Source organism: Macrobrachium nipponense, chromosome 21 (assembly GCF_015104395.2).
Source record: "Macrobrachium nipponense isolate FS-2020 chromosome 21, ASM1510439v2, whole genome shotgun sequence".
NCBI classification, from domain to species: Eukaryota; Metazoa; Arthropoda; class Malacostraca; order Decapoda; family Palaemonidae; genus Macrobrachium; species Macrobrachium nipponense.
Genome location: NC_087212.1, coordinates 60121985 through 60146950, shown reverse-complemented (window position 1 = coordinate 60146950; position 24966 = coordinate 60121985). Strand labels below are relative to the sequence as shown.

The window sequence follows — 24966 nt, the reverse complement described above, 5'->3', positions numbered from 1 at the left end:
TGCTCACGGGAAGAACTAAACTCTTGTTAGTTCATCTGTTATTAAGTCAATAGCTACTCTACGCGTGTTTCTGGCCGTCTTAAGCACCAAAGTGTTTATATATATAGTATATATATATAATATATATATATATATATATATATATATATATATATATATAAAATATATTTATATTACTTGTATTAATACCAAGAACTAAGCCAATTAGTAATTCGGGGTGTCGTGCGAGGCCAAGATAGATCTGATAGGAGTACTTCCTTATGTATTTTATAAAATAATAATAATGATAAAATAATATAATAATAATAATAATAATAATAATAATAATAATAATAATAATAATAATAATAATAATAATAATAATAATAATAATAATAATAATAATAATAAAGAAGAGCTATCTTGGCCTCGTATGACACCACAAATTCCAAATTGGCCAAGTTCTTGGTACCTCTACTTGCTCCTCTATTATCAAATAACCATAGCATAATATATATATATATATATATATATATATATATATATAATATATATATATATATCTATATATATTAATTAATATATACTATTATAATATATATTATATATATACGTATATTCGTATATATATATATATATATATATATATATATATATATATATATATATATATATGTGTGTGTGTGTGTGTGTGTGTGTGTGTGTGTCGCGCGCGCGCGCGTGAATCTTTGTGTCAGCATGTTTCTGATGTGTGAGCATATTGCATATGATTTGAGCGGGACCGTACTTAATTTTCTAATGTCACGTGTGCTTATCACTTTTAAGCGAGTACAACTGTAGCTACAAGTGGTCATCAACATCTGTTGGTAATTATGGTTGAATTTGCATATTACCCAATGCTGGTAAGCTGTTCCACCAACTCGACTATCCTCAGTTAGCTTCTAACCATCTCCGTAGTTCATTGGAGTTGGAGAGCTTCCAAGTGACGGTGACTGATTGTACGGGAGTTGTGGATGGCGCCGAGACTACTCTGAGAAATCTTAAGGCGGAAAAATGTGAATGTGTTCAGTACTTTCAGTCTCCCTTTAAGTTACTTTAAATATTTAGCAAACATAAGTATCATCTCTTGGAAACACATTTCTGGAACAAGCTTGAACTAGCGATCATCACGTGCGAAATAATTACGCAAACTTAATTGCTTGAAGTCAGCATTCCATAACTTCAATTTGCGACGAAATGATTCTACGATCAAGAAAACGGCTGATCCTCGTTGTTGTAATTGTGTCTCTGTTTTGCATTTACTTTGATTTATTGAATATCAGAAGGGATCAATACTTTGAGCTTTTTCCCAAAAATCCTTATGATATTTACATCAGTCAGAATTTGAGGACCTCTCGTTTCCCTGATTCATCTGTAAAAGGGAACGTCAGTCATCTTGAGTCTGTTGATATTGAGATCGAACTCAAGGAGGAGTCTCGTCTTAGCGTCGTTGGAAATTCCGATGACAATGAGGAAGGGGATGAACTCAGTGACTATATTAGTGATGAGATTCCTGATGACGAGGATTTAAATGATGTTATCTCCGATTATGAAGATGATGTCGGAAAAGGTTCTGGAGCTTTGTTGATGACGCCAGCGAAGGAACAGGCGCAAATCGTGTACGGAATGCCGAGAAACGAGGCATCTAACGCACAGACAGCCCAGGATATTGAGAGCTATAAAGCAATAGAAGGTCGATTTGCTAAGAGATTTGAAAGAGTTCAACGGGTGTGTCAAAAATACAAGAGTCCTGGATTCAGCCAAAGTTACACAAAACGACATTTGCTGTACTACTCGCAGCGCTATGACTTACTTATTTGCCTATCTGCAAAGGTAAGAAAACACCAGCCTCCGTGATCTCCGAAGTGTCAGCATACCTCGCTTATATGATAATTTTCTGAGTAATTATGAATGTAAAGTCCTCTTCCACAACAGTGATTCATCAAGACGTCAAAGCAAGGTTCTTAAACTTCTTTTTGTAAAATCTCGTCTCGGACAGTGAGGGTTACTACAAATTTTGTCCTTTCGTTTATAAAATTTTAATGCACTTCGAGAAATAGTCTCTTAGAGCGGGAAATTATGAAAGACTAATAAGAAACATACATGAGAAATAGATATGCTGGAAAATAGAACAGAAATGTTTGAAATGAATGAAGGACTCTTATAGTTTTAGGATTTATTTGTAACACATAAAAAAGAACAAATTCATTCTGACTGAGACCTTCATCAATCTAAATCATTCTTTATTATGCGATTTAATTTTGAAGAGAGGCAATTGGGTTTAATTTCATTTCAACGTTTTCTTATTACAAATTTCCTCAGCGCAGATTAAGCAAACTTCCTGAGCATTGTTGGATTCTATTCATGATTCTTGGTGTCATACTGAAAATTTGTAATTTTGGTTAAGGCATGGATTCAAAATGATCATTTTGCGGATGGGGCATGTTAGTGCAGCTGGTGTTGGGTACCCACCCTTGAAAATGACGAACAGTATAGCTATTCGTGATCCTGAGGTGCTGAGAATTTTGCAACAGGTATTTCATGGTATAATGAATTCTAGATCGAAGTTATTTGTAGCATTATATATATATGTGTGTGTGTGTTTGTGTGTGCGGGCGCGCACATTCAAAAATTACGTATAGATCAATAGACAGATCTTTTTGAAAATTACCTTCAACATTTTGATCGCCAGGTGGGGTCGTCTACATGGAAAAGCCACCTTTTACACATGAAAGGAATTAATCCAGTGACCAACAACATTCATAAAGATCGCTGGGAGAACAAGATTAAAGCCAGGTACGTTTCTTTACTGCCGTTTGGTCTTTATACTTTTGTTTCAGACACATTTACAGTTATTGAAAAGACTATAGCGTTGATATGTGAATATTATGTTGGTCGTCTCTCTGGAGCCATCCCGTGTTACAAAGCATTTAATGTCTGCATAGTATGCACACATATTAAATAATATATATATATATATATATATATATATATAGATATATATATATATATATATATATAGTGTGTGTGTGTGCATACTATACAGACATTAAATGCCTTGTAGCACGGGATGGCTCCAGAGAGACGACCAACATAATATTCACATATCAACGCATGCGTGTGTGTGTGTGTGTGTGTGTGTCAGTCAATAAACATGAATGGTTTGAATACCTTTTGAAATAATTTTTGGAAGGGTATAAAGTATCTCTCTCTCTTACTTTTCAATGACGCCGGCTCAGTTACATGGTTACATCTCTGTCTCTCATCCTTTCAGTCTCTTCCTCTGATGATTAGCAACCTCTTTCATTCACCGACTGAATCACTCCAGAATCATGAGATTTCGTCTGCTTTAAGTCATTCTAACCGTTCTTATTTAACAGGGAACTACGTGATCTCTGTGTCTTACAGGATATGCCCCCTAAACCCTATAGCTTAATCTCATCATGGTTCTTCTGAATAGCTTTATCTCATCATGAATCTTATCAATAGCTTTATCTCATTATGATTCTTATTGACTTGGTACTGCATAAACTAAGGCAAATGACACTGATATTTCATATTTTACTACTTGAACGTCTTTACTAAAATTACTATTTATGGGAAAAGTCAGGTGTGGCATAGATGCCTATGATACATATACAATGTACGCCGCAGTCTAAAATTAGACCACTGAAGGTCCGCTGAATATAATAAGGTGCTTCATCTCAGCGTCCTTGTAAACAATTCATACCAAACATATCTTTTCACTAAATTAGTTACTGTAATACCTTTAATAATACTCCAAAAAAAATCACAGTAAAAGAAGAGTAAAAATCTTGGAGTCTGAAATTTACGAGTCTATTTATTTGCCTTGCATTTACTTCAGAATGATTATAGAAATATCAGGAAATGCCACGGCGACTCTTAAAAATATATATATTTTTTCTACAATGAATGGCTGAATGGGTTTGCTTTTCACAAAGGAAGATCCTGGGAGGAAGCCTCGAGAGACATCTGGCGACGTCGACGAAGGTGGTGACAGTCAGGCATCCGTTGGATCGATTAGTGTCGGCCTTTCGGGACAAATTCTGTGATGGAAGGCTTGTCGACAAGCCTCAGTCGTCGGGACATTTAAGGTAAAATGTCTGTTCGAATTTCTTTGCTGTTAGTAAATTTTAATAATTTAAGCTGCCGTGACTAATAGCAATGCTAATGATGTCGAAGGTGAGAATAAAAACTTGATAAGAATTGCAATATTCTCATAATTCTCATACTTTTAACATGTTGTCATATTATTTGGGCCTTTATATTGTTATCTTTTATCTTATTCTTATCCCTCTATTTCTAAACACACACACACACACACTAACACACATTATATATATATATATATATATATATATAATATATATATATATCTATATATATTTACAAGTGTGTAATGTGTTAGTGAATTACATAACATGTCATGCTTGATACAGATTGAGCTGTAGGGGCAGCCCTCTTGAATGAAGGAATCTGATACGAAAGCATTTTAATCTGGAGACTGCTCGTCCTGTCAAGGCAGTTTGGGGCGTGTCGAGTATGTACATTCGTTTGTACGGATGTTACAGGTTTAATCGACCAAGGCACTTGCGAGAGGCACTGTTACGAACTCCTTTTAGGAGGAAGTCGTAACTGGTTTTTTTATTTTAATCTTAAATCCAGTGACAAAAACAAATCAGTATGGGCGAGGAAAATCAGAGACACAGGCAAAAATCTCACAATATTTATTACAATAAATATACGTACACTGATGGCTCACAAAAAGTAATAGTCAAAACACAAAAGGCCATCAAATAACTCAAAGAGTCACCTATAACTAAAGCTAAACCCTACTCATAGAGAAGAAACCAAATTTTAATCTTAAGGGACCCAAATTAAATTTACCCACCACGCTAACCTATTACTAAATAGAAAGGAAAGAAGTGGAAGGACATACAAAAAGAAACAATAATCCTACCTAAGACATAACAATCTAAACCTTAATATACTATCAAACACTTTAGACCATATAATTACACACTCTTTAGGGTGTATCTAAAAATACACACAGATTGGTCCTATGACACAGACCAGTACTAATACAGACGAGTCCATATATCGCTCAAAAAATGCAGTCACAGAACGTCACTCCCATCAGAAGAACTGCACTTCAAAACCGTTGGTGGATATACACACTTTAGTCTACGGCTCGCCAAAGATACAGGGGATGTTCCTCTTACCTGAGAGAAGACACCCTACTTGCTCCAACAAGGCCACTCTGGTGCTGATACAGTGGATACATCCATGAAAGACGAAAAAGGCTCTCGAGTCCAGAACCACACACAACTGCAAACGCCAAGATTTAAGCCAGTAGGCCACTTAAATCACAGTTGCACGTCGTACTCCCACATGTAGCTTCACATGCATAACTGCCTTTCACATTAAGCAGCAGCTCAATGACAGCAGATGTTGTTCTCAAGAGAACAAGCGAGAAATCTTCAGAATAGGAAGTTATATATGTATAATCCACAACAGCAGACAGATCAGCAGCTCCAGAGTCCTCAACGGCCTTGAACAACTCTCTAGAATACTTTGGGAGAGTCACAAGTCACCTCTCCTTACCACACTCCCAGTCACCATAAAGAAAAATAAACAGAGTTACAAATTTGGCAAGGAAGCAAAAACACTGAGGAAGGCCGCACTTCAAACTGCACTCAATAGATGGCGCCACAAAACTTAAGCTTTATTTCAACCAAAGCAAATTAACAGTTAACAGTACATTTAACCAAAATGTATACTAACGTAAAACAAATAGCAAAATACCTAACTTAACCTAGTTTTACAAAATTGCAAACACTAGAAAAATAAAAGCCATCAGTGCAAAAACGCAAAACAATGAGATTTTACTTTAAAATTACGTTACGGCCTGACACCTTCCTCCCTCAAAAAAAAAAATAAATTTGACTAAACAGGAAAATTAATTTTTATTTATCTTTTTAACCTTAATAAGAAAATATATGGTAAAGTAAACATGACAAGCATAAACACTCACACTAGGACTACTTAATCTAACTGGCCCCCCCCCCTAAAAAAAAAAAACAGGGAACTCCGGGATTGCACATAAAATAAGCAAAAACAACCTTAGGATACATTAATAGCCTATACACCATCTGAAAAGAAAATTAGAAAATCAGGAACGGCATAACAGCCAACACTTCACATCCTAGAAAGTGCATCGGGGATCTTGTTGTCCACTCCTTTTATATGTTGGAAGACCAGGTTATATTCCTGAAGGAGAAGTGCCCATCGCAGAATCCTTTGATTCGCTCCCTTCATCTTATTTATGAACACCAGCGGGTTATGGTCCGTCAACACTTCAACCTGGAAAGAACTAGATAAATAAATGGAAAAATGGGATACGCTCTTCACCAGAGCCAAAGCTTCCTTCTCTATGGTCGAGTATTTTCTTTCAGCCGGGAGTAACTTTTTACTGAAATATGAAACAGAACTCCTCCAATGCCCACGTCACTGGCATCCACTGCCAAAATAAAAGGTTTATTAAAATTGGGAGAGCTAAGAATTGGTTCAGAGACTAATACCGATTTCAAATTAGAAAACGCTTTTTCACACTCTGAACTCCACAAAAACTTAGTATTCTTTTTCAATAGATTAGTTAAAGGCTGGGCGATGTCAGCAAAATTCTTCAGGAACCTCCTATAATAACCTAACATACCAAGAATTTTGCGGACACCACGGACATTACACGGTTGAGGAAGGTTGGCTATAACCTCAATATTAGCATGTTTAGGAGCAACCTTCCCCAAACCAACCTCATGACCAAGATAGGTCACTACAGCCTTACCAAACTCACACTTGTTGATATTTACAACCAAACCAGCCTTTCGTAAAACCTGAAACAGTTTTCTTAACCTTTCAACATGGGTTTTCCAGTCCTGACTGTATACCACCAAGTCGTCAATATATATTTCGGTACCCTCCAGCCCGCATATCACCCTATTCATAAGGCGCTGGAATGTACAAGCTGCATTTTTTAGACCAAAAGGCATCACCTTACATTCATACAACCCATTTGGGGTGACAAATGCCGAAATCTCACGGGCCCTGTGAGACAATGGCACCTGCCAGTAACCCTTCAATAAGTCTAATTTAGTTACAAACTTGGCATTCCCTATCCGGTCTATTAAATCTTCAATCCGGGGAAGAGGGAAACTGTCACTCTTGGTTACCTGATTAACTCTACGGTAGTCAACACACATTCTATAATTTCCGTCAGGTTTCTTTACCAGAACTATAGGAGAACTCCACGGACTTGAGCTGGGTTGAATAAGATCATGGTCCAGCATATACTGTACCTCCTTCTCAACTACTTTGGCTTTTTCTGGGTTCAGGCGGTAAGGAGCCTGCTTTACTGGACGAGCGTCACCTACCTCAATATCATGTTCAAGCCATGAAGTAAGCCCTGGAGTCTCTCTAAACACTTCTGGAAAAGACTTTATCAAACATAACATGTCTTTCTTCTGGACTTCATCCAGATGCTCCAACAAAACATTAGCTTTATTAAAAATTTCAACATTTGTTCTTAAATTCTCTACAGATAAATTCTCTACAGATACATGGTTATCAACATTATTATTAAATACAGTAGCTAGAGGACATGGTATTTCATAAACAATATTTAATGGATCTGGATTTCTACCTTCATATTTCTTTAATCTATTAATGTGAAAAATTCTACTCTTTCTAGTAGAACCTGGAGAATCTAATTCATAATTAACGTCAGACACCTTTCTTATTACCTTCCATGGACCTTTAAATCTGGGTTTCAGAAAACTATCAGAGTCCATATCTAAAACCAGAACCAGATCTCCAGATTCGAAAGAACGACTTACTGCCTTGCGATCATAGAATGCTTTCATACAAGCCTGGGAAGCTTGCAAATTATCCTGGGCAAACTTCCAGGCACCACTCAATTTATTTTTCAAATTAGATAAAAATATATTTAAATTTTGAATTTGTTTTCGTCCCCCAATCAACACTTCAAATAACACTTCCAAAAGACCTCGAACCTCATGACCATACACCAATCATTTGGGTGAGTTCTTAATGCAAATAATGCATAAGGTAGTTCCTTATCCCAACTACTCTCCCTTTCGTAACAGTACTTACCAATTATACTTTTTAAGGTTTGGTGGAACCTTTCCACAACCCCTTGACTTTCGGGATGATATGGGACACTGGTGATGTGCTGAATGGCCAGTTCAGCACACCTGTCCTGAAAGTACTTGGAAGTAAAATTAGTACCGCGATCTGATTGAATGGTACAAGGTAACCCATAACGACAAAAATATTCTACTAACTTCTCCCAGACGGCTTTTGACGTTACTTTCCTAAGAGGGAAAGCCTCTGGGAACCGAGAAGCCCTATCCATCACAGTTAATAAATACATATATCCCGATTGGGTTCTAGGTAAAGGACCAACAACATCAATGACAATCTCTGCAAATGGTTCACCAATTACAGGGATGGGTTTTAACGGAGCCTTTCGCAATACCTGATTGGGTTTGGGTTTACCCATGACCTGGCACGTCTCACAAGTTCGCAAGAACAGTTTAATACACTTTCTCATATTAGGCCACCAAAATAGCTTGGTTAATCTCTTAAAAGTTTTTGTTACCCCAAAGTGTCCCGAGAAAGGATCCTCATGAGCTAACTGCAGCAATTCGTCTCTGAATTGTTTAGGTACTAAAATCTGCTTATGGTACTCAGAAGATTCCATAAGAGCAGAACGACTTAATCTATACAATAATCCTCTCTCTGATACAAAACATGGCTTAGAAACATCATCCCCCTCAGTTATTTCCACATCAAATTCATCATGCTGAGCTCTTATAAAATCAGCCCTATTCCATGCTCTAACTACCTTACTACTACTATCACTACTTCCTACAGACTCGAGCCTTCCTACTGCTACATCTACTTGTACAGGATCTAAATGTAAATCCTCTCCGTCCATCAAGAGGTTACGCCCTTTTCTCTGGGAGCGAGTAGTTACAGCAATTGGTAATTTATTTACGGTTAAAATGGGGAACAATTCTTGTCCCTCCACATTACATAAGTCATTTCCTAGGATACCATCTATCCCAGGAATAGGTAGTTTATCAACAATGGCCAGATTAATATTCTTTACAACACCCAATATGTCAATCTCTCCTTCAACCACAGGAGCAGACACAACAGTGTCAGGAAAACCACTTAAAATAACATAGTTAGCGATCTTCACATCAAGAGGTAACCTACCTCTCAACAATAAAGATCGAGCAGCACCTGTGTCCCTCAAAAATTTGACATTTATAACTTCCTCCTCAAATCTCAGCTTACCTGGCCAAATATACTTATTAAATGACAGTCACATGGGGGAATCTTTCTCTTTATTACCTTTACCATTTTCTTCATTCTCTACAGAATGTTGAGAAGCCTTAACTTGATTCACCAAAGCAATGGGAGAAGTAGCCTGCCTCTGTAAATAATTCTGACGAGCAAAACACCTAGCCTGGGTATGTCCTGTCTTGTTACACCAGTAACAGGTTCTACTACTTCCCACACTACTAGTTATAGTAAGACTAGGATGAGCATTATCAGTTTTTGCAAAATTCCTATTCACAAAATTACCACCGGGATTACTTATTGGTTGATTTTTGACCTGAAAATTGGAATTTGCTTTAGAGTTAGCCTGAAAATTAGAATTATTTTGGTTAAAGAACATTCTCTTTCTACTCTCCCCATTACCCTTGATCACAGGGAAATTACCCCTGAAGTTCTCGGTACCAACCTTATGGGTCAATATATATTCATCACTCAACTGAGCAATTCTGGGAAAAGAGGTCACTTTCAAGTCTTCTAAATGCACTCTTAAATCTTTAGCACACGATTTCTTAAAATCTTCAATCAATATCAATTCCTTCAAGGCCGCCAAAGTAGTTACTTGGCGACTCTTGAGCCAGTCATCAAAATGCTCCTGCTTTACACGGGCAAATTCCACAAAAGTCATGTTCGGGGTTTTGTTAAAATTCCTAAACCTCTGCCTGTAGGCCTTGGGAACCAAATCATAAGCTTTTAATATCAAAGCTTTCACTTTCTCATAATCCCGAGATACTTGCTCCTCTATGGCATTATAAACCTTCTGAGCCTTGCCCAGCAAGCGACATTGAATCAACACTGTCCAGACCTCCCTAGGCCAAGACAACCTGGAAGCAACCCTTTCAAAGGCCTTAAAGAATTCAGGCACGTTCTCCTCAGTAAAACAAGGTACAAGTTTTAGAGCATCCCCAAAACTAAACTTTTCCCCGGTATCTTCACGGATGGGGGTACTCACACACTTCCTACCTTGCTGGAGCTTGGCCAACTCTAACTCCATACCAAGCATTGCTCTCTCATGTGCTCTGATTCTCTCCAACTCCTCGAACTCTAACTTCTTTAGCTCCAACATGCTCTGAAAATCCTTTACTAGTGGCTCATTTTCCACTTTGACCGAACGAGTAGGAACAGCTGGACCAACATCATCAGTACGAGGAACTCTCTCAGTCTGACTTTTACCATCAGGCAGACTGCCGTACCCTTCAAAAATCACTCCACAGTGGGGCAGATCCTGAAAAAGACTCAATCCCGGAGCCCCTTCTACATCAGACTCACTCATGCTTTCACTAATTAATTCATCAGCAGTTTGTTTAAGTTCACACAGCCTATTCTTTACCAACTTATACACATCCTTTTTCAATTCCCTATTTGTTAAAGAAATGCCTAACCACCTAGCACAAGCTTTCAAATTTTCTTTAGTCAAAGCACTCAAATACCTAACACAATCCTCAGAAGCTAAATATTCAGCAGGGTTAAACTCTACATCAGCCATAGTGAAAAGGAAAAGAAGGAAGGTGATGAGGCACAACAAAAATAAATACTGAAAAATCTCACCCAGAGCACAGTCTGACCACTCGCACCACCGACTGAGTTTGTCCTGGATCCTGTCACGGTCGCCAAATTTGTTACGAACTCCCTTTAGGAGGAAGTCGTAACTGGTTCTTTTATTTTAATCTTAAATCCAGTGACAAAAACAAATCAGTATGGGCGAGGAAAATCAGAGACACAGGCAAAAATCTCACAATATTTATTACAATAAATATACGTACACTGATGGCTCACAAAAAGTAATAGTCAAAACACAAAAGGCCATCAAATAACTCAAAGAGTCACCTATAACTAAAGCTAAACCCTACTCATAGAGAAGAAACCAAATTTTAATCTTAAGGGACCCAAATTAAATTTACCCACCACGCTAACCTATTACTAAATAGAAAGGAAAGAAGTGGAAGGACATACAAAAAGAAACAATAATCCTACCTAAGACATAACAATCTAAACCTTAATATACTATCAAACACTTTAGACCATATAATTACACACTCTTTAGGGTGTATCTAAAAATACACACAGATTGGTCCTATGACACAGACCAGTACTAATACAGACGAGTCCATATATCGCTCAAAAAATGCAGTCACAGAACGTCACTCCCATCAGAAGAACTGCACTTCAAAACCGTTGGTGGATATACACACTTTAGTCTAAGGCTCGCCAAAGATACAGGGGATGTTCCTCTTACCTGAGAGAAGACACCCTACTTGCTCCAACAAGGCCACTCTGGTGCTGATACAGTGGATACATCCATGAAAGACGAAAAAGGCTCTCGAGTCCAGAACCACACACAACTGCAAACGCCAAGATTTAAGCCAGTAGGCCACTTAAATCACAGTTGCACGTCGTACTCCCACATGTAGCTTCACATGCATAACTGCCTTTCACCTTAAGCAGCAGCTCAATGACAGCAGATGTTGTTCTCAAGAGAACAAGCGAGAAATCTTCAGAATAGGAAGTTATATATGTATAATCCACAACAGCAGACAGATCAACAGCTCCAGAGTCCTCAACGGCCTTGAACAACTCTCTAGAATACTTTGGGAGAGTCACAAGTCACCTCTCCTTACCACACTCCCAGTCACCATAAAGAAAAATAAACAGAGTTACAAATTTGGCAAGGAAGCAAAAACACTGAGGAAGGCCGCACTTCAAACTGCACACAATAGATGGCGCCACAAAACTTAAGCTTTATTTCAACCAAAGCAAATTAACAGTACATTTAACCAAAATTTATACTAACGTAAAACAAATAGCAAAATACCTAACTTAACTTAGTTTTACAAAATTGCAAACAATAGAAAAATAAAAGCCATCAGTGTAAAAACGCAAAACAATGAGATTTTACTTTAAAATTACGTTACGGCCTGACAGGCACATTCCTTTTGTGAGAAGAAAGAGGTCGGTTTGGTAAATGCCGGGTGTCGGGAGAAAAACCCCATCTTAAAGATGGGTTCTATTTCATGATATTAGAGACGGGATCCTCTATCCTGACTAATACAATAAAACGATTGACATTCTGGGTCTGGGAGTGAATTCTTAGCCAGGAGGGTAGAATGATAACTTATTAGTTTACTTTGTGGGCAGACTCTGGTTTTTATCACTATGACTTATTAATCATTTTGTTTTATTTTATATTCATCTGCTTTGGGTAATAAATGGTATATTTTTGTATTTACGTGATCTTAATAGCCTAATGACGTTTGCAGACAGAGGGCACCATTAACAACAGGTAAGGGTTTCCAATATGTGTAGTTTTGATAAAAGGGTGTAAGAGTGGTGGCAGGTGGTTTAAGAAGCTTTTTATATATTTCATAAGCTGTAGGTACGCTAACGAAGAGACTGGTGACTAGTTAGACATTGATGTTTTTTTGGTAGGAAAAGGGGTTATAATCATATCACAGGCAACTCGTGTTTTAAAACGTGAAGGGAAAAAGTTTAATTTTCGACGTATTAAAGTGTCTCACGAGTGTGGTAAACAGGCTACGGATATTTGCGGTGCGTATATGAATTCAGTTTCCATTCATATGAAGATGTGAGTGTATTTTCAGGTTTTCTCCTTTTTATCTTTTATTTTTTTTGTTGTGGCGAATTTACTCGAGGGGGCGTTTTTGTTTTGATGTCTCTCCAAATTCGACGGACATGGTAATGTTGTGGGCGGGGGTTTTTGTTGCGAGTCACACCCTGAGAGAGAGAGAGAGAGAGAGAGAGAGAGAGAGAGAGAGGCGAGAGTTGGTGTGTGTGAGTTTGGTGTCGCTGGGTTGGATCGCTTAGTAAGCGTTTTGCATTTTTTTCTATCCCCTCCCTATTTTTTTTTTTTTTTTTTTGCTTTCGTGGGATGATATACTGGGCGCGGGGCGCGTTTGCTTTTTGTTATCCATTATTGGGGGAAAATTTGTATTAATTTTTCTGGATTGGGTTTTGTGTATATAAATACATTGATGTTATTGAGATCGGGGAATCTTATAGAACAAAAGATCTTTCGGAAAGAGAGAAAGATGGCGGATACTAAGAGTACCACAAAGCTGCTACATCACGTAACGAACGTGAGTGCGGGCGTATGCCCTTTCAGAGGGATGGTAGATGGCGTTCTATCACAAGCTGTACAAATTTTCATTGAAGAGGTGAATAATTATTTAGCTGGAAAGAATATAACAGATGATATAGAGGCATTTAGAGAGGCGAAAGCTTTGCTAGATTTCAATAGAGGAGATCTCTCCCACCGTTGCAGGAGTTTCCAATTTACAAAATATCGTACTTGGACGGATTTGCAAGCATTTTTGAAAACAGCTTATGGCTCAAAGGAACACGGAGATATGGTGAGGGACATTCGGGGTCTTTATAAACTACGGAAAGGTACTAATAGCCTCGTAGAACATAGTTAAAAACTTTTTGACGCAGTGGCGGATTGGGTAGGAAAATTGAAAACATCTAAATGGGTTACAGGGAGTAATGTCTCTCTTGAGAACATTCATAAACTGATCTATTTTTCCCTGCTCTTGCACGATGTACCGGATGCGATAGTGAATAGCTTTGATGAAAAGATTGAACCTACTTCAGACAAAGAATTACTTTATACCCAAATTGAGAAACATATGTCTAAATGTCCCACTGTAGATAGTACAATTTTTAATGGGACAGACCCGAGGGATAGAGTGCAAAGAGACACAGAATTTTCTCCTCCCTGTCTGTGTGCAAAAGTTGAATATAACAAAAAATCGGTCAATCAAAAGCAACAGCAGTTGTGCTGTTTCAGCTGCAATAAACCAGGGCATCCAAAGAAATTGTGTAGGGTTAAATATTGTGGAATGTGTAAGAGCACCGATCATTATTGGCAGTCTTGTCCGTCTCAGATACGGAGAGATGCAAGGCCTACACCTCAAGGTTTTGGTAATTATAATGTGAGAACTTCCCAGGCAGGTCAAACCAGAGGGCAAAGGGATCGGCGAAATTTTTGGAAGCCCGATCAACAAAAAGGGTACAGGTGATTGGTACGTGCCATTGTGGTCTCATGGGGGACGCCCCAGAGCCCAGGCCTATAGTCTATGGAACAGTAGGGGATGTGGATATCCCGATATTTATAGACTCGGGTGCATCTATAAATTTAATGGACTATAATTTGTATCAATCCATGTTTTCCAATTACCCTTTGCAACCCTCAACGGAGACGGTGTGTGATGTGCAAGCCCATAGATGAAATACCCTGGGTTGTGTTCAAATACAGTTTACTCTTGGTGACAGAGAACTAACAGAACCATTTTTGGTAATGAAAGGAATTGTGTTGGGCAACAGACTTTTGCTGGGTCATCCTGCTTGTAGAAGACACAAGATTTTGATCCATGCGGGTGTTAATGGGATAACAGTCGGGATACCTGGTGTTTTTCTGCCTTATGAGGACGTGATTAGAATGAAAGACAAGGAGGTTATTGAAAAAGGAGATGTACTCGGTGATATTAATGGCGGTGATACGAGTGTTATGGAGAAAGGTAATATTAAAACCCACGTTGCTGATATGGGAAATGATTACGGGGGTTCTATCAGAGTTCACGGTGATAACAATGGTGGTGATGATACTTTGGATGGTGGGTGATGTTGATACTAATATTGATGTTATTTCTGATACTAACAATGCTGGGGATGATACTGAGGGTGGTAATGGGTATGAGGTGGTGGAAAGGGGAGGCACTAACCACAAATATAGAGGTATTTTATCCGAAGATATTATGTTACTACCTGGTTCGAAGACTATGGTAAAAGTTAAATTGAAGGAAATGAGAAAACCCACAGATGTATGTGTTATTGAAAATAGCGAGAAGCTTAGAGGGGTTGTTAGCACGGCATCGGTGAACTGTGTATCCAAGGAAGGGTTTACTTGGTTAGAATTACTAAACTGTAATGATACAGTTAGGAGATACCAGAAGAATACATATATATTGGATTTCCTAGATTGGAGTTGTGATAGTGGTTCAGTGGCTATCGTAGAGGGGAAACCTGTGTTTTCGGAGGCAGAAATGCAATCAAGGAAACGAATATTTAGAGAACATTTAGCTAATGCGGATTATAGCTAACACGTTGAAGCGATAAGCGAGCTCTTGGCAGAATTTGGGGATACAGTAGCCTTACAAGGTGATAAATTGGGGTTGACTAATGTGTTAGAGCATAAGGTAAATTTGGAGAGTGGCACAAAACCTATTTATATTCCTGCATATCGCATACCATTCAAAATCAGAGAACAGGTAGAGAAAAAGGTTAATAGATGGGAAGAAGAAGGAATCATTAGACCTAGCATGTCTCCTTACAACTTTCTCTTGTTAGCGGTGCCTAAGAAAGACGGTTCTGTCCGTGTATGCGTCGATTTTAGATGTTTAAATGAAAAGACGATCCCTGACCGCTATCCAGTCGCATGCATACCAGATCTTTTTGTCGAAATTGGGGGACATAATATTTATAGCTCAATTGATATGGTGCAGGGTTTTTTACAGGCCCCTCTTAGCAAAAGTAGCAAGGAATATACCGCTTTTTCAGTGCCCAAGGGACACTATGAATTTACGCGAATGCCTTTCGGTTTATCGGGCAGTCCGATGACCTTTACCAGATTGGTGAACACAGTTTTGCATGGGTTATTGGGCAAAAATGTTTTTGTGTATATGGATGACATCCTGGTCGCAACAGACACGATCGCGCAACACCTGGAAGTGCTTACAGAAGTACTTAGGAGGCTTAGATTAGCAGGGTTGAAAATTAAGCTAGCCAAGTGTTTGTTCTTGAGAAAGCAGATCACATATCTAGGCCACGTCATATCTAGGGAAGGGGTTAGAGTAAATAGCGATAAAGTCAAAGCAATAGCGAATTTTCTCACCCCCAGATCAAAGAAAGAGATTAAGTCATTCTTGGATATCGCCGGTTTCTTCAGGAGGTGTGTGAAAAGGTTCTCTAATATAGCAGCTCCCCTAACTGATGTATTGCGGGAAGACGTTCAATTTCAATGGAAGGAACCCCAGGTGGAGAGTTTTCAAAAGCTCAAGGATGCGCTAATGAATCCCCGTTTTGAAGTTTCCAGATTTTAGCGAACCTTTTACATTAGTGACTGATGCAAGCCAGGAAGGTATAGGTGCTTGCCTTATGCAAAAGTTCGATGGGAAATTCCATCCCATAGCTTTTTATAGCAGGAAGTTCAAGACAAAGGGCAGCAACGAGAGATCCATGGCGACCATAGATAAAGAAGCCTTTGCAATAGTGTCGAGCTTAGTTCATTTTAAAATGTTACTGATTGGGAATAAAGTAGAAGTTCTTACAGACCACAAGCCATTATTAGATCTTTTTAATAAACCCGATTTGTCGCCGAAAAGAGCTCGATGGTTTTTAACTATCAGAGATTTTGATACAAAGCTCAAATATATAGAAGGCAAATTTAACATAGTTGCAGATGCTCTCAGTAGGAGTTTTCACGACACGGGAGGATTCCAAATCGCAAAAGTCACTAGCAAGGCTATACAATGGGATATACCTCTCATAGAGCAAAGCAAGATGAAGACGAGATTCTAGCAGATGCAAAAGTGTTTCTAAGAGGGGAATTAGTTAGGAAACATTATAAGTTGCCTTTTTCGGGTTTGGAGTTAGAAGGTAATCTACTGATTAAGAAAATTAAATATAAGTTGAGAACCAGTGAAAGTAAAGGAGATACGAAACAGATCGTAATTCCAAAAGTCCTAATTCCAGTGGTTTTGGATATAGTTCATTGCAGGTTCGGTAGTCCACACTTGGGAATAGAAAAAACGTATGATGCTAAATACATTTAGAAAAACATGGGGAAAGATGTGGAAAATTTTGTAAGGAATTGTACAGTGTGCAACATATGTAAGCCTGCAAGGACAACTTCATGCAAATTAGGATTGTATCCTATACCGAGTAGACCTTTTCAGAGAATACATATGGATATCCTGGGGAATTTTTGTGAGTCTAGGTATGCGAACAAGTACTTGTTAGTGATAATAGATGAACTTACAAGGATAGTAGAAATTTTCCCACTTAAGCATAAAACGGCCGAAGAAGTAGCCATAGCGTTTTTCAATGGTATCATTTGCAGATATGACTCACCCGAAGTTCTATTAACCGACAATGGTAGAGAATTTGTGAACGAAACCTTGGAATGTTTAGCTGAAGTCATGGGGATACAGAAAGTAACAATTATTCCATACAGACCCGAGGCTAATGGGTTGTGCGAACGAGCAAACAGGAAAGTGCTCGAGGCTCTCAGGAAAACTGTAGGTGGTAATGATAAGAATTGGGACAGATATGTTAATGTTGTTAGACATAGTATTAACACTATGGTTAGTGATTCCATTAAAATGTCCCCATTTGAGGCTTTGTTAGGTTGTCCAGCACGAGGCACATTTGATTTGCTAACTATACTTCATCATGGGGAGGATACGATCGAGGCGTTGGTGTCCACAGCGAGAGAGACGTGCTTGTCTCAGCCGTAATCTCGAATCCACAACCAGAAATATGGTACAGAAGAGTAATAGTAAAACATCTGATCCCAAGATCAGTGTTGGAGACAAGGTATTTTTAAAACTTAACGTGAGAAATGAACTAAATTACAAATTAGGCCCGAAGTTTGAAGGTCCTTTTAAAGTCATTAAAGAGAAAATTGGAAACAGATTTGTAGTCTTAGAGGAAAAAACAGGTCAGTCGAGGTTAACACATATCTCGAAATTGAAAAGAATTGGTTGTGGTGATTAATAAATTGTCATGCAATTGCATTTTTTTTCTTTTCTAGCTGTCTGTTATTTTGCAATTTGGTGGCGGAATGCTTTTACGTTTTTTTTCTCTTTTATTTCCTTTTACTGTTTTTTTCTGATTATGTGCAAATCTGCGGCGTTTTGGCGTAAGATTTCAGGGTTAATATTTTACATGGGAAGTTGTTGAAATACGGCAAATTTTTGTTTTAGCTGAGAAACGTGATGATAAACATGTGATTATTCCTGTGTGTATGATATTTGGGGGCTGAATTTTTGTTGTTTCACGAGCAGAATAGATGACATTGGGGTTTTATATAATTCGGGTAATGTCGTTGGGAGTTATGATTTAAGGACAATTTTTTTTTTGGCGGATGATTTTTTTTTTTTGTGGGGTTATTAATTAAATGGAGGAAATATTTTTATCACTGGAGTGGTGTTATTATTAAGATGGTGATTTATATATATATATATATATATATATATATATATATATATATATATATATATATATATATATATATATATATATATATAGTATATATATATAAGGAGATGGCATTAATCCTTGGGGGTGACTTTTTTTTTTTGTGGTATATAATTATGGAATTGTGAGTTTACCGTAGTTTTTTATCCCGAATAGATAATAATTTTTTTTATAATTGGGCAGTATCGTTTGGGAGAGTTATGTCTTCGAGACAATTTTTGAGCACCTTAGTCATATCCTGGAGATAATTTTGTGAAATGTGCTGATGTGGTTTCAGTATAAAACATTTTTTTGAGAATCATGAGTTTCTGAAGTTACGAGTCTGACTATGCTGCAGTTCGAAGCACCTGAGGTGTTCACAGGTGGATTTTTTGCTAATGATGCTGTAATGAATCCGCTTGTGGATTTTTCCCTTTGGAGTTGATTACTCAGGGATTTGCACTATTCTCGTAGATGTTGATTATGGCATTCCACGGGAATGTATCATGTAAGGGGATTCTTTTCCGGTCGTTTCTGGTCGATGGGATTGTTGCGGTAGCAAATTCCGTAACGGTACACATTCCATTTTGGAAAAGATATTGAATTATATATGTTTCTTTTTCTCTTATGTGCACTGTGTAATGGGGGAAAGTTCACTTATTATTGTTGTTATTATCTTATTTTTTTTCTTACGAGAGATGTTGTAATGGGGTTAAGCTCTAAATAGCATTTCTATTTTAGATAGGAAATATAATTTGTCGGGGTATGTGAGTTAGATAGAAGGGGTGTTCGGCATTATATTTTATAGAGGTTAGTTATATAAACCATAAAAGGGGTTTTTGCTGTTAGACATTATGGGTTCTCTTTTGATAGTGTGTTTGTCAGATATGGGATTATTTGTGAGGATTCAGTGGGTAAAGATTATATTTTGTTTAGCGAGGAATTTTTAATATTTGACTAGTAGATTGAGTATATTAATTAATGACGGATTTGTGGGGGTAAAGCAAGACTTCAGTTATTTTATGACCGTGTAGACCTTTTAAATACGGACACACAATGACTTTAGAGAATTCCCAACTATACATGATGATGGCGATGGAAACGACTTCGTTCTACAGTACCAGAGGTCGAGTCAAGTCTACACACAAATGGCGTTTCTATGGACTGCCTTTGCAAAGGATGAGATGTCTTCGATATATCGTCTCAGGATACTTTCTGGGATAAATCAGGAGTCTACAATCTTCGATGAGGTGGGTGCGAGTAGCACTTGCATGGAAGTCACGGGATATTTCCTTGACAATGGGGTGGTGACCAAGTTTCCTTCAGTAGGAAACGTCGAATCTACAGTTTCGTGACGAGAGGGTGTTGGATACACTCACGAGGGTTGCAGACGCTGAATAATGGTGCGTGCTGAGTTGTTTCGAGTTGGTTTACGCACTCGACCTGTGTCTACAACTCGTCCGCAAAAGTGTTTCATAAATACTTACAGGGAAACCATGAGGCAGTTCGAATTCCGCCTACAGTGGAGACCGTAACAGTCCCTGGAGGATAGTGACGAAGACGAATTTTCCTTCAATGAGCGTTACACAATACCGATATTAATGATCTTGTTAGGTGCTATACTGATCACAATTTGTGCGCTAGGAGTTCTTAAACTTTTGTGCATTTGGCAAAGCACAAGGGCTCCAGCAACAGAGGTACCCCTAAGTCATGTGGTAAATTGATACATAGTGCATTAGTTGCTGATGTGGTGTGCGACAGGAGTGCATAAAGGACATAGGTGGCCGAGCCATCTTACAAGTGTGTAATGTGTTAGTGAATTACATATCATGTCATGCTTGGAGACAGATTGAGCTGTAGGGGCAGCCTTCTTAAATGAAGGAATCTGATACGTAAGCATTTTAATCTGGAGACTGCTCATCCTGTCATCAAGGCAGTTTGGGGTGTGTCGAGTATATACATTCGTTTGTACGGATGTTACAGGTCTAATCGACCAAGGCACTCGCGAGAGGCACATTCCTTTTGTGAGAAGAAAGAGGTCGGTTTGGTAAACGCCGGGTGTCGGGAGAAAAACCCCATCTTAAAGATGGGTTCTATTCCATGATATTAGAGACGGGATTCTCTATCCTGACTAATACAATGAAACGATTGACATTCTGGGTCTGGGAGTGAATTCTTAGCCAGGAGTAGAATGATAACTTACTAGTTTTCTTTGTGGGCAGACTTGGGTTTTTATCACAATGACTTATTAATCATTTTGTTCTATTTTATATTCACCTCCTTTGGGTAATAAATAGTATATTTTTGTATTTACGTGATCTTAATAGCCTAATGACATGTTTGCAGACAGAGGGCACCATTGACAACAGGTAAGGGTTTCCAATTTGTGTATTTTTGATAAAAGGGTGTAAGATATATATATAATATGATATATATATATATATATATATAGATATATATATATATATATATATGTGTGTGTGTGTGTGTGTGTGTGTGTGTATATATACACAGGAATTTTGTTATCCTGATCCTGATAAGGTTATTATTAAGCTTTTTCTTATACTTAGGAATCTTTAAATAATATTTACAGGCTTTTGTCCAGCCCTTTGGAATATTTTTCTTACTATAGCAGCTTGTAAACTAAAGAGTAAGATTTACCAGCAATCCAGAGAGTGAAATAAACTTAAAAAGGAAGTGATACATCTTGAACTTAAATGCCTAAAATCATTGCAATAACTTATCTATGTATTTTCCCTCAAATTATTAGATGAAGGCAAAAGAACAATCACCTACAATACTCAACCAGACCACAGTCAACTGGCGCGCTGCTGATAGTTAGAGGAAAGTTCACTAGAACAGTAAAACTGGGACAATATAGAAAGAAGAAAATCATTAACCTAAATATTAACAGAAGATTTACAATGAAAAACCAATATTTTTACTTCCCACACCAGATAGTAACTATGAACTAATCTTCACACTGAAGCAGTTAAAAATATGTTGGTTTGGCTGACACTACGTAGTGCCAGAACACTACTAATGCTCAGCCTAAATGGAGTGAGTCAGACGCCCACTTTTCTCTATGACCACAACACTTCCTAAAAGCCCTCAGAAGTTCTCAAATGAGCGGCTGTCCGCAATGGAATCCACTGGCATAGAGGGCTCTGGCACACACACTGCCACTAAGGCACACCCATAAGCACAAGTGAGGGTGAATTTCTCAAGACAGTGTGTGTGTGTGTGTTTAATCTACATAAATAAGATTCTCCTACAAATCTGCTCCTTGCTAAAGCTGCATCACGTGATATTGTTTTCAATTGTCATTGAATGTTAAATTAATTTTCAGATATTTTTGGAGACCTGCCTACAGATTTTTACGTAAGAAGAAAAGGCCTGATGGAAAGTTGCAGATTACATTTCATGAATTCTTGAGGTACGTTATCCGAGACCAAAAGACGTCGGGAGTGGGAGACCGCCACTGGAGTCGTTTGTTCCGAGGCTGTTCAGTGTGTACCTTCCGCTACAAATATGTCATGAAACTTGAAACATATACCGAGGACTTGGCTTGCCTCACTTACTTATTCAACATCACTGAATTCAACGTTCATAGTCGCAGACATTCATTGTAAGTTAAGGATGGCACACTTTTATGTTTACAATCTAACTTTTCAGGTACCAATGCACTGAGGAGATTACAGCTGCACTTGGGTATACTATATTGTATGTGTTTGCTGCACCCATCTGTTGTTTCCCATTTCTAATCCCTTGGGTGACCTGCCCATTGATTTCCAGCACCCCCTGCACTTCTCTCCAGTCCTTTTGATCTCCGTGGCCGTGTACTCAATCCTTCATTGTTCGGAATTATCCCTTTGCTGTCCAACTTTTTGTTTATGTTCTTGAAATTCTGATAAATTATCGCACAAGTAATCTTGTCCTTAAAATTGTTTCCAATTTGCTTTCCATTCTTTTCTCATTCGTTGATGAAGGCGTTCTCTCTATAAAAAAAAAAATAGATTAGTCAGGAATTATAAAAACATCAGGAAAAAGGTAACCAGAAATAAAACCCGTAAAATGGGAGACAAAGATGGGCGGGGTCTAGCACCTAGGGACAATTAGGATGAAGAATGTTTTGGTCTGAGCAGATAATTGTGCAAGGAGTGAGGAAGCCAGCACAAGCAGAACACTGGAAAAATACAGATTTTATATCTAACAAAAAGAACAAAGCATCAAGGGTTATAGCAGGGAATGCCCTCACCAGCTCTCATAAAGACAACGATGGAAGGCAACGTGGGAAACAAATTTGTGGAAAAGATTACCTGTGAAATAATTTATCAGATCAAACAAAATGATGGACGCCAAGGGGATAATTCCAAGAAACGAAGGATTAAGCATGCAGCCACAGAGATCAAGACGACTGGAGGGAAGGGCAGGATATGCTGAAGATCAACGGGCAGGTCACCTAAGGGATTAGAAATAGAAAATCACAGATGTTAGGTGGAGCACATACATATATGCCCAAGTATAGCTGTCATTCCCTCATTGGATCTGTACCTGAAGACGAAGACTGTATGTATTTGAAAGCTTGTACTTTGTGAATTAAGGAATCTGGATCTAAACCATCTTATCTTGTATATATATATATATATATATATATATATATATATATATATATATATATATATATATATATATATATATGCTTAAAAAATCACAGTAGATGCACGTGACTTCATAAATAAACGAATCCCACAGGAAAATGATGGTCTGAAATCCAAGCGCTTTCGTCTTTACTAAGACATTGTCAAGGAGCTAATGTCTTAGTAAAGACGAAAGCGCTTGGATTTCTGACTATCATTTTCCTGTGGGATTCACTTATTTTATATATATATATATATATATATATATATATATATATATATATATATATATATATATATATATATATATATATACAATTTACGTTGAAAGCAATTGCTTCAGTGACATCAATAAGTTTCTTGCAAGTATCTTCATACCGACCAAGTTGTTTCCGATTCTCGTTCGTCAATTTCTGGTGAAAATTACATAGACTTCCTTCTTCCATTTATTAAATTTAGTCGCGAAAGATGTTTCGCCTTACGGCATTATCAAGCGACTACTGACTTACAATCTGGGGTTTCGGCCAATGTTTATTTCATGGTGTGGGTGGCAAGTATGACCCTGGGGTGTGGGTACTGACTGGACTAGGTATTAACAACTTAAATGTTGGTTTTAAATACAGAATTAGAGAAATAAAAAGTGAATGGAGAAATGCAAATGCAGAAATAAATAATATTTTATAGCGTGCGTAAAGATACAAATGAACTAATGTCTGTTCATACATAAATGTGTATAATATTAAATTTGAGAGAGTGTGCGGTTGTGTGTATGTGTCCAAATGGTCTACGGTGATTAACGTTAATCACTGTAGGCCATTTGAACACGCACACACACTCAAATTTAATATTATACACACTTACGTATATACAGAAATTAATTTATTTGTATCTTTACGCACCCTATACAATATTATTCATTCCTGTATTTGCATTTCTACATTCATTTTTTATTTCTGTATGTATGTATATTTGTAATTCTGTATTTAAAACCAACATGTAACATTTTAAATTTTAACATACATTTAAGGAAACACTAGCACATGATATTATATTTTGAATAATTATTTAACAACATGTTTAAACCTTCACTTTTAGTGTCATACTTGTTCTTTGTTTTATGTATCCGAAACAACATCCTTAATGGTTAAGCTGTTAATCCCTAGACCAGCCAGAACTCGCACCTCAGGATCATACTTGCCACCCACACCATGAAGTAAATAGGCCGAAAGGCCATATTGTAAGTCAGTAGTCGTTTGATAATGCCGTAAGGCAAAACAGCTGTCGCGACTAAATTCAATTAATGGAAGAAGGAAGTCTACATAATTTCACCGGAAACTGACAAACGAGAATCGGAAAAAACTTGGTTGGTATGAAGATACCTGCAAGAAAATTATTGATGGCACTAAAGCAATTGCTTTTAAGGAAAATTGTATAAGAGAAAAACTATGCCCTTAAAGTATATAAATATATGTGTAGGATACATATATATATATATATAAGATTATATATAATATCTATATATATAATATCATATATATATATATATATATATATCTATATATAGTGGAACCTCTACAAACGAAAGTCCCCATTTACGAAAAATCCAGATTAC

At 37.6% G+C, this 24966-nt stretch overlaps 1 protein-coding gene across 1 annotated transcript in view; it reads left to right on the top strand.

Annotated features, from left to right (window-relative positions):
• Nucleotides 1-936: 936 nt before the first annotated feature.
• Nucleotides 937-24966, top strand: part of LOC135198064 (carbohydrate sulfotransferase 9-like) — a 38293-nt gene continuing 14263 nt past the window's right edge. The window contains exons 1-4 of the mRNA XM_064225462.1: nt 937-1851; nt 2711-2814; nt 3981-4133; nt 22064-22342. Of these exons, the coding sequence (XP_064081532.1) occupies nt 1216-1851; nt 2711-2814; nt 3981-4133; nt 22064-22342 (1172 nt within the window). The 5' untranslated portion in view covers nt 937-1215. The remainder of the gene's footprint in view (nt 1852-2710; nt 2815-3980; nt 4134-22063; nt 22343-24966) is intronic.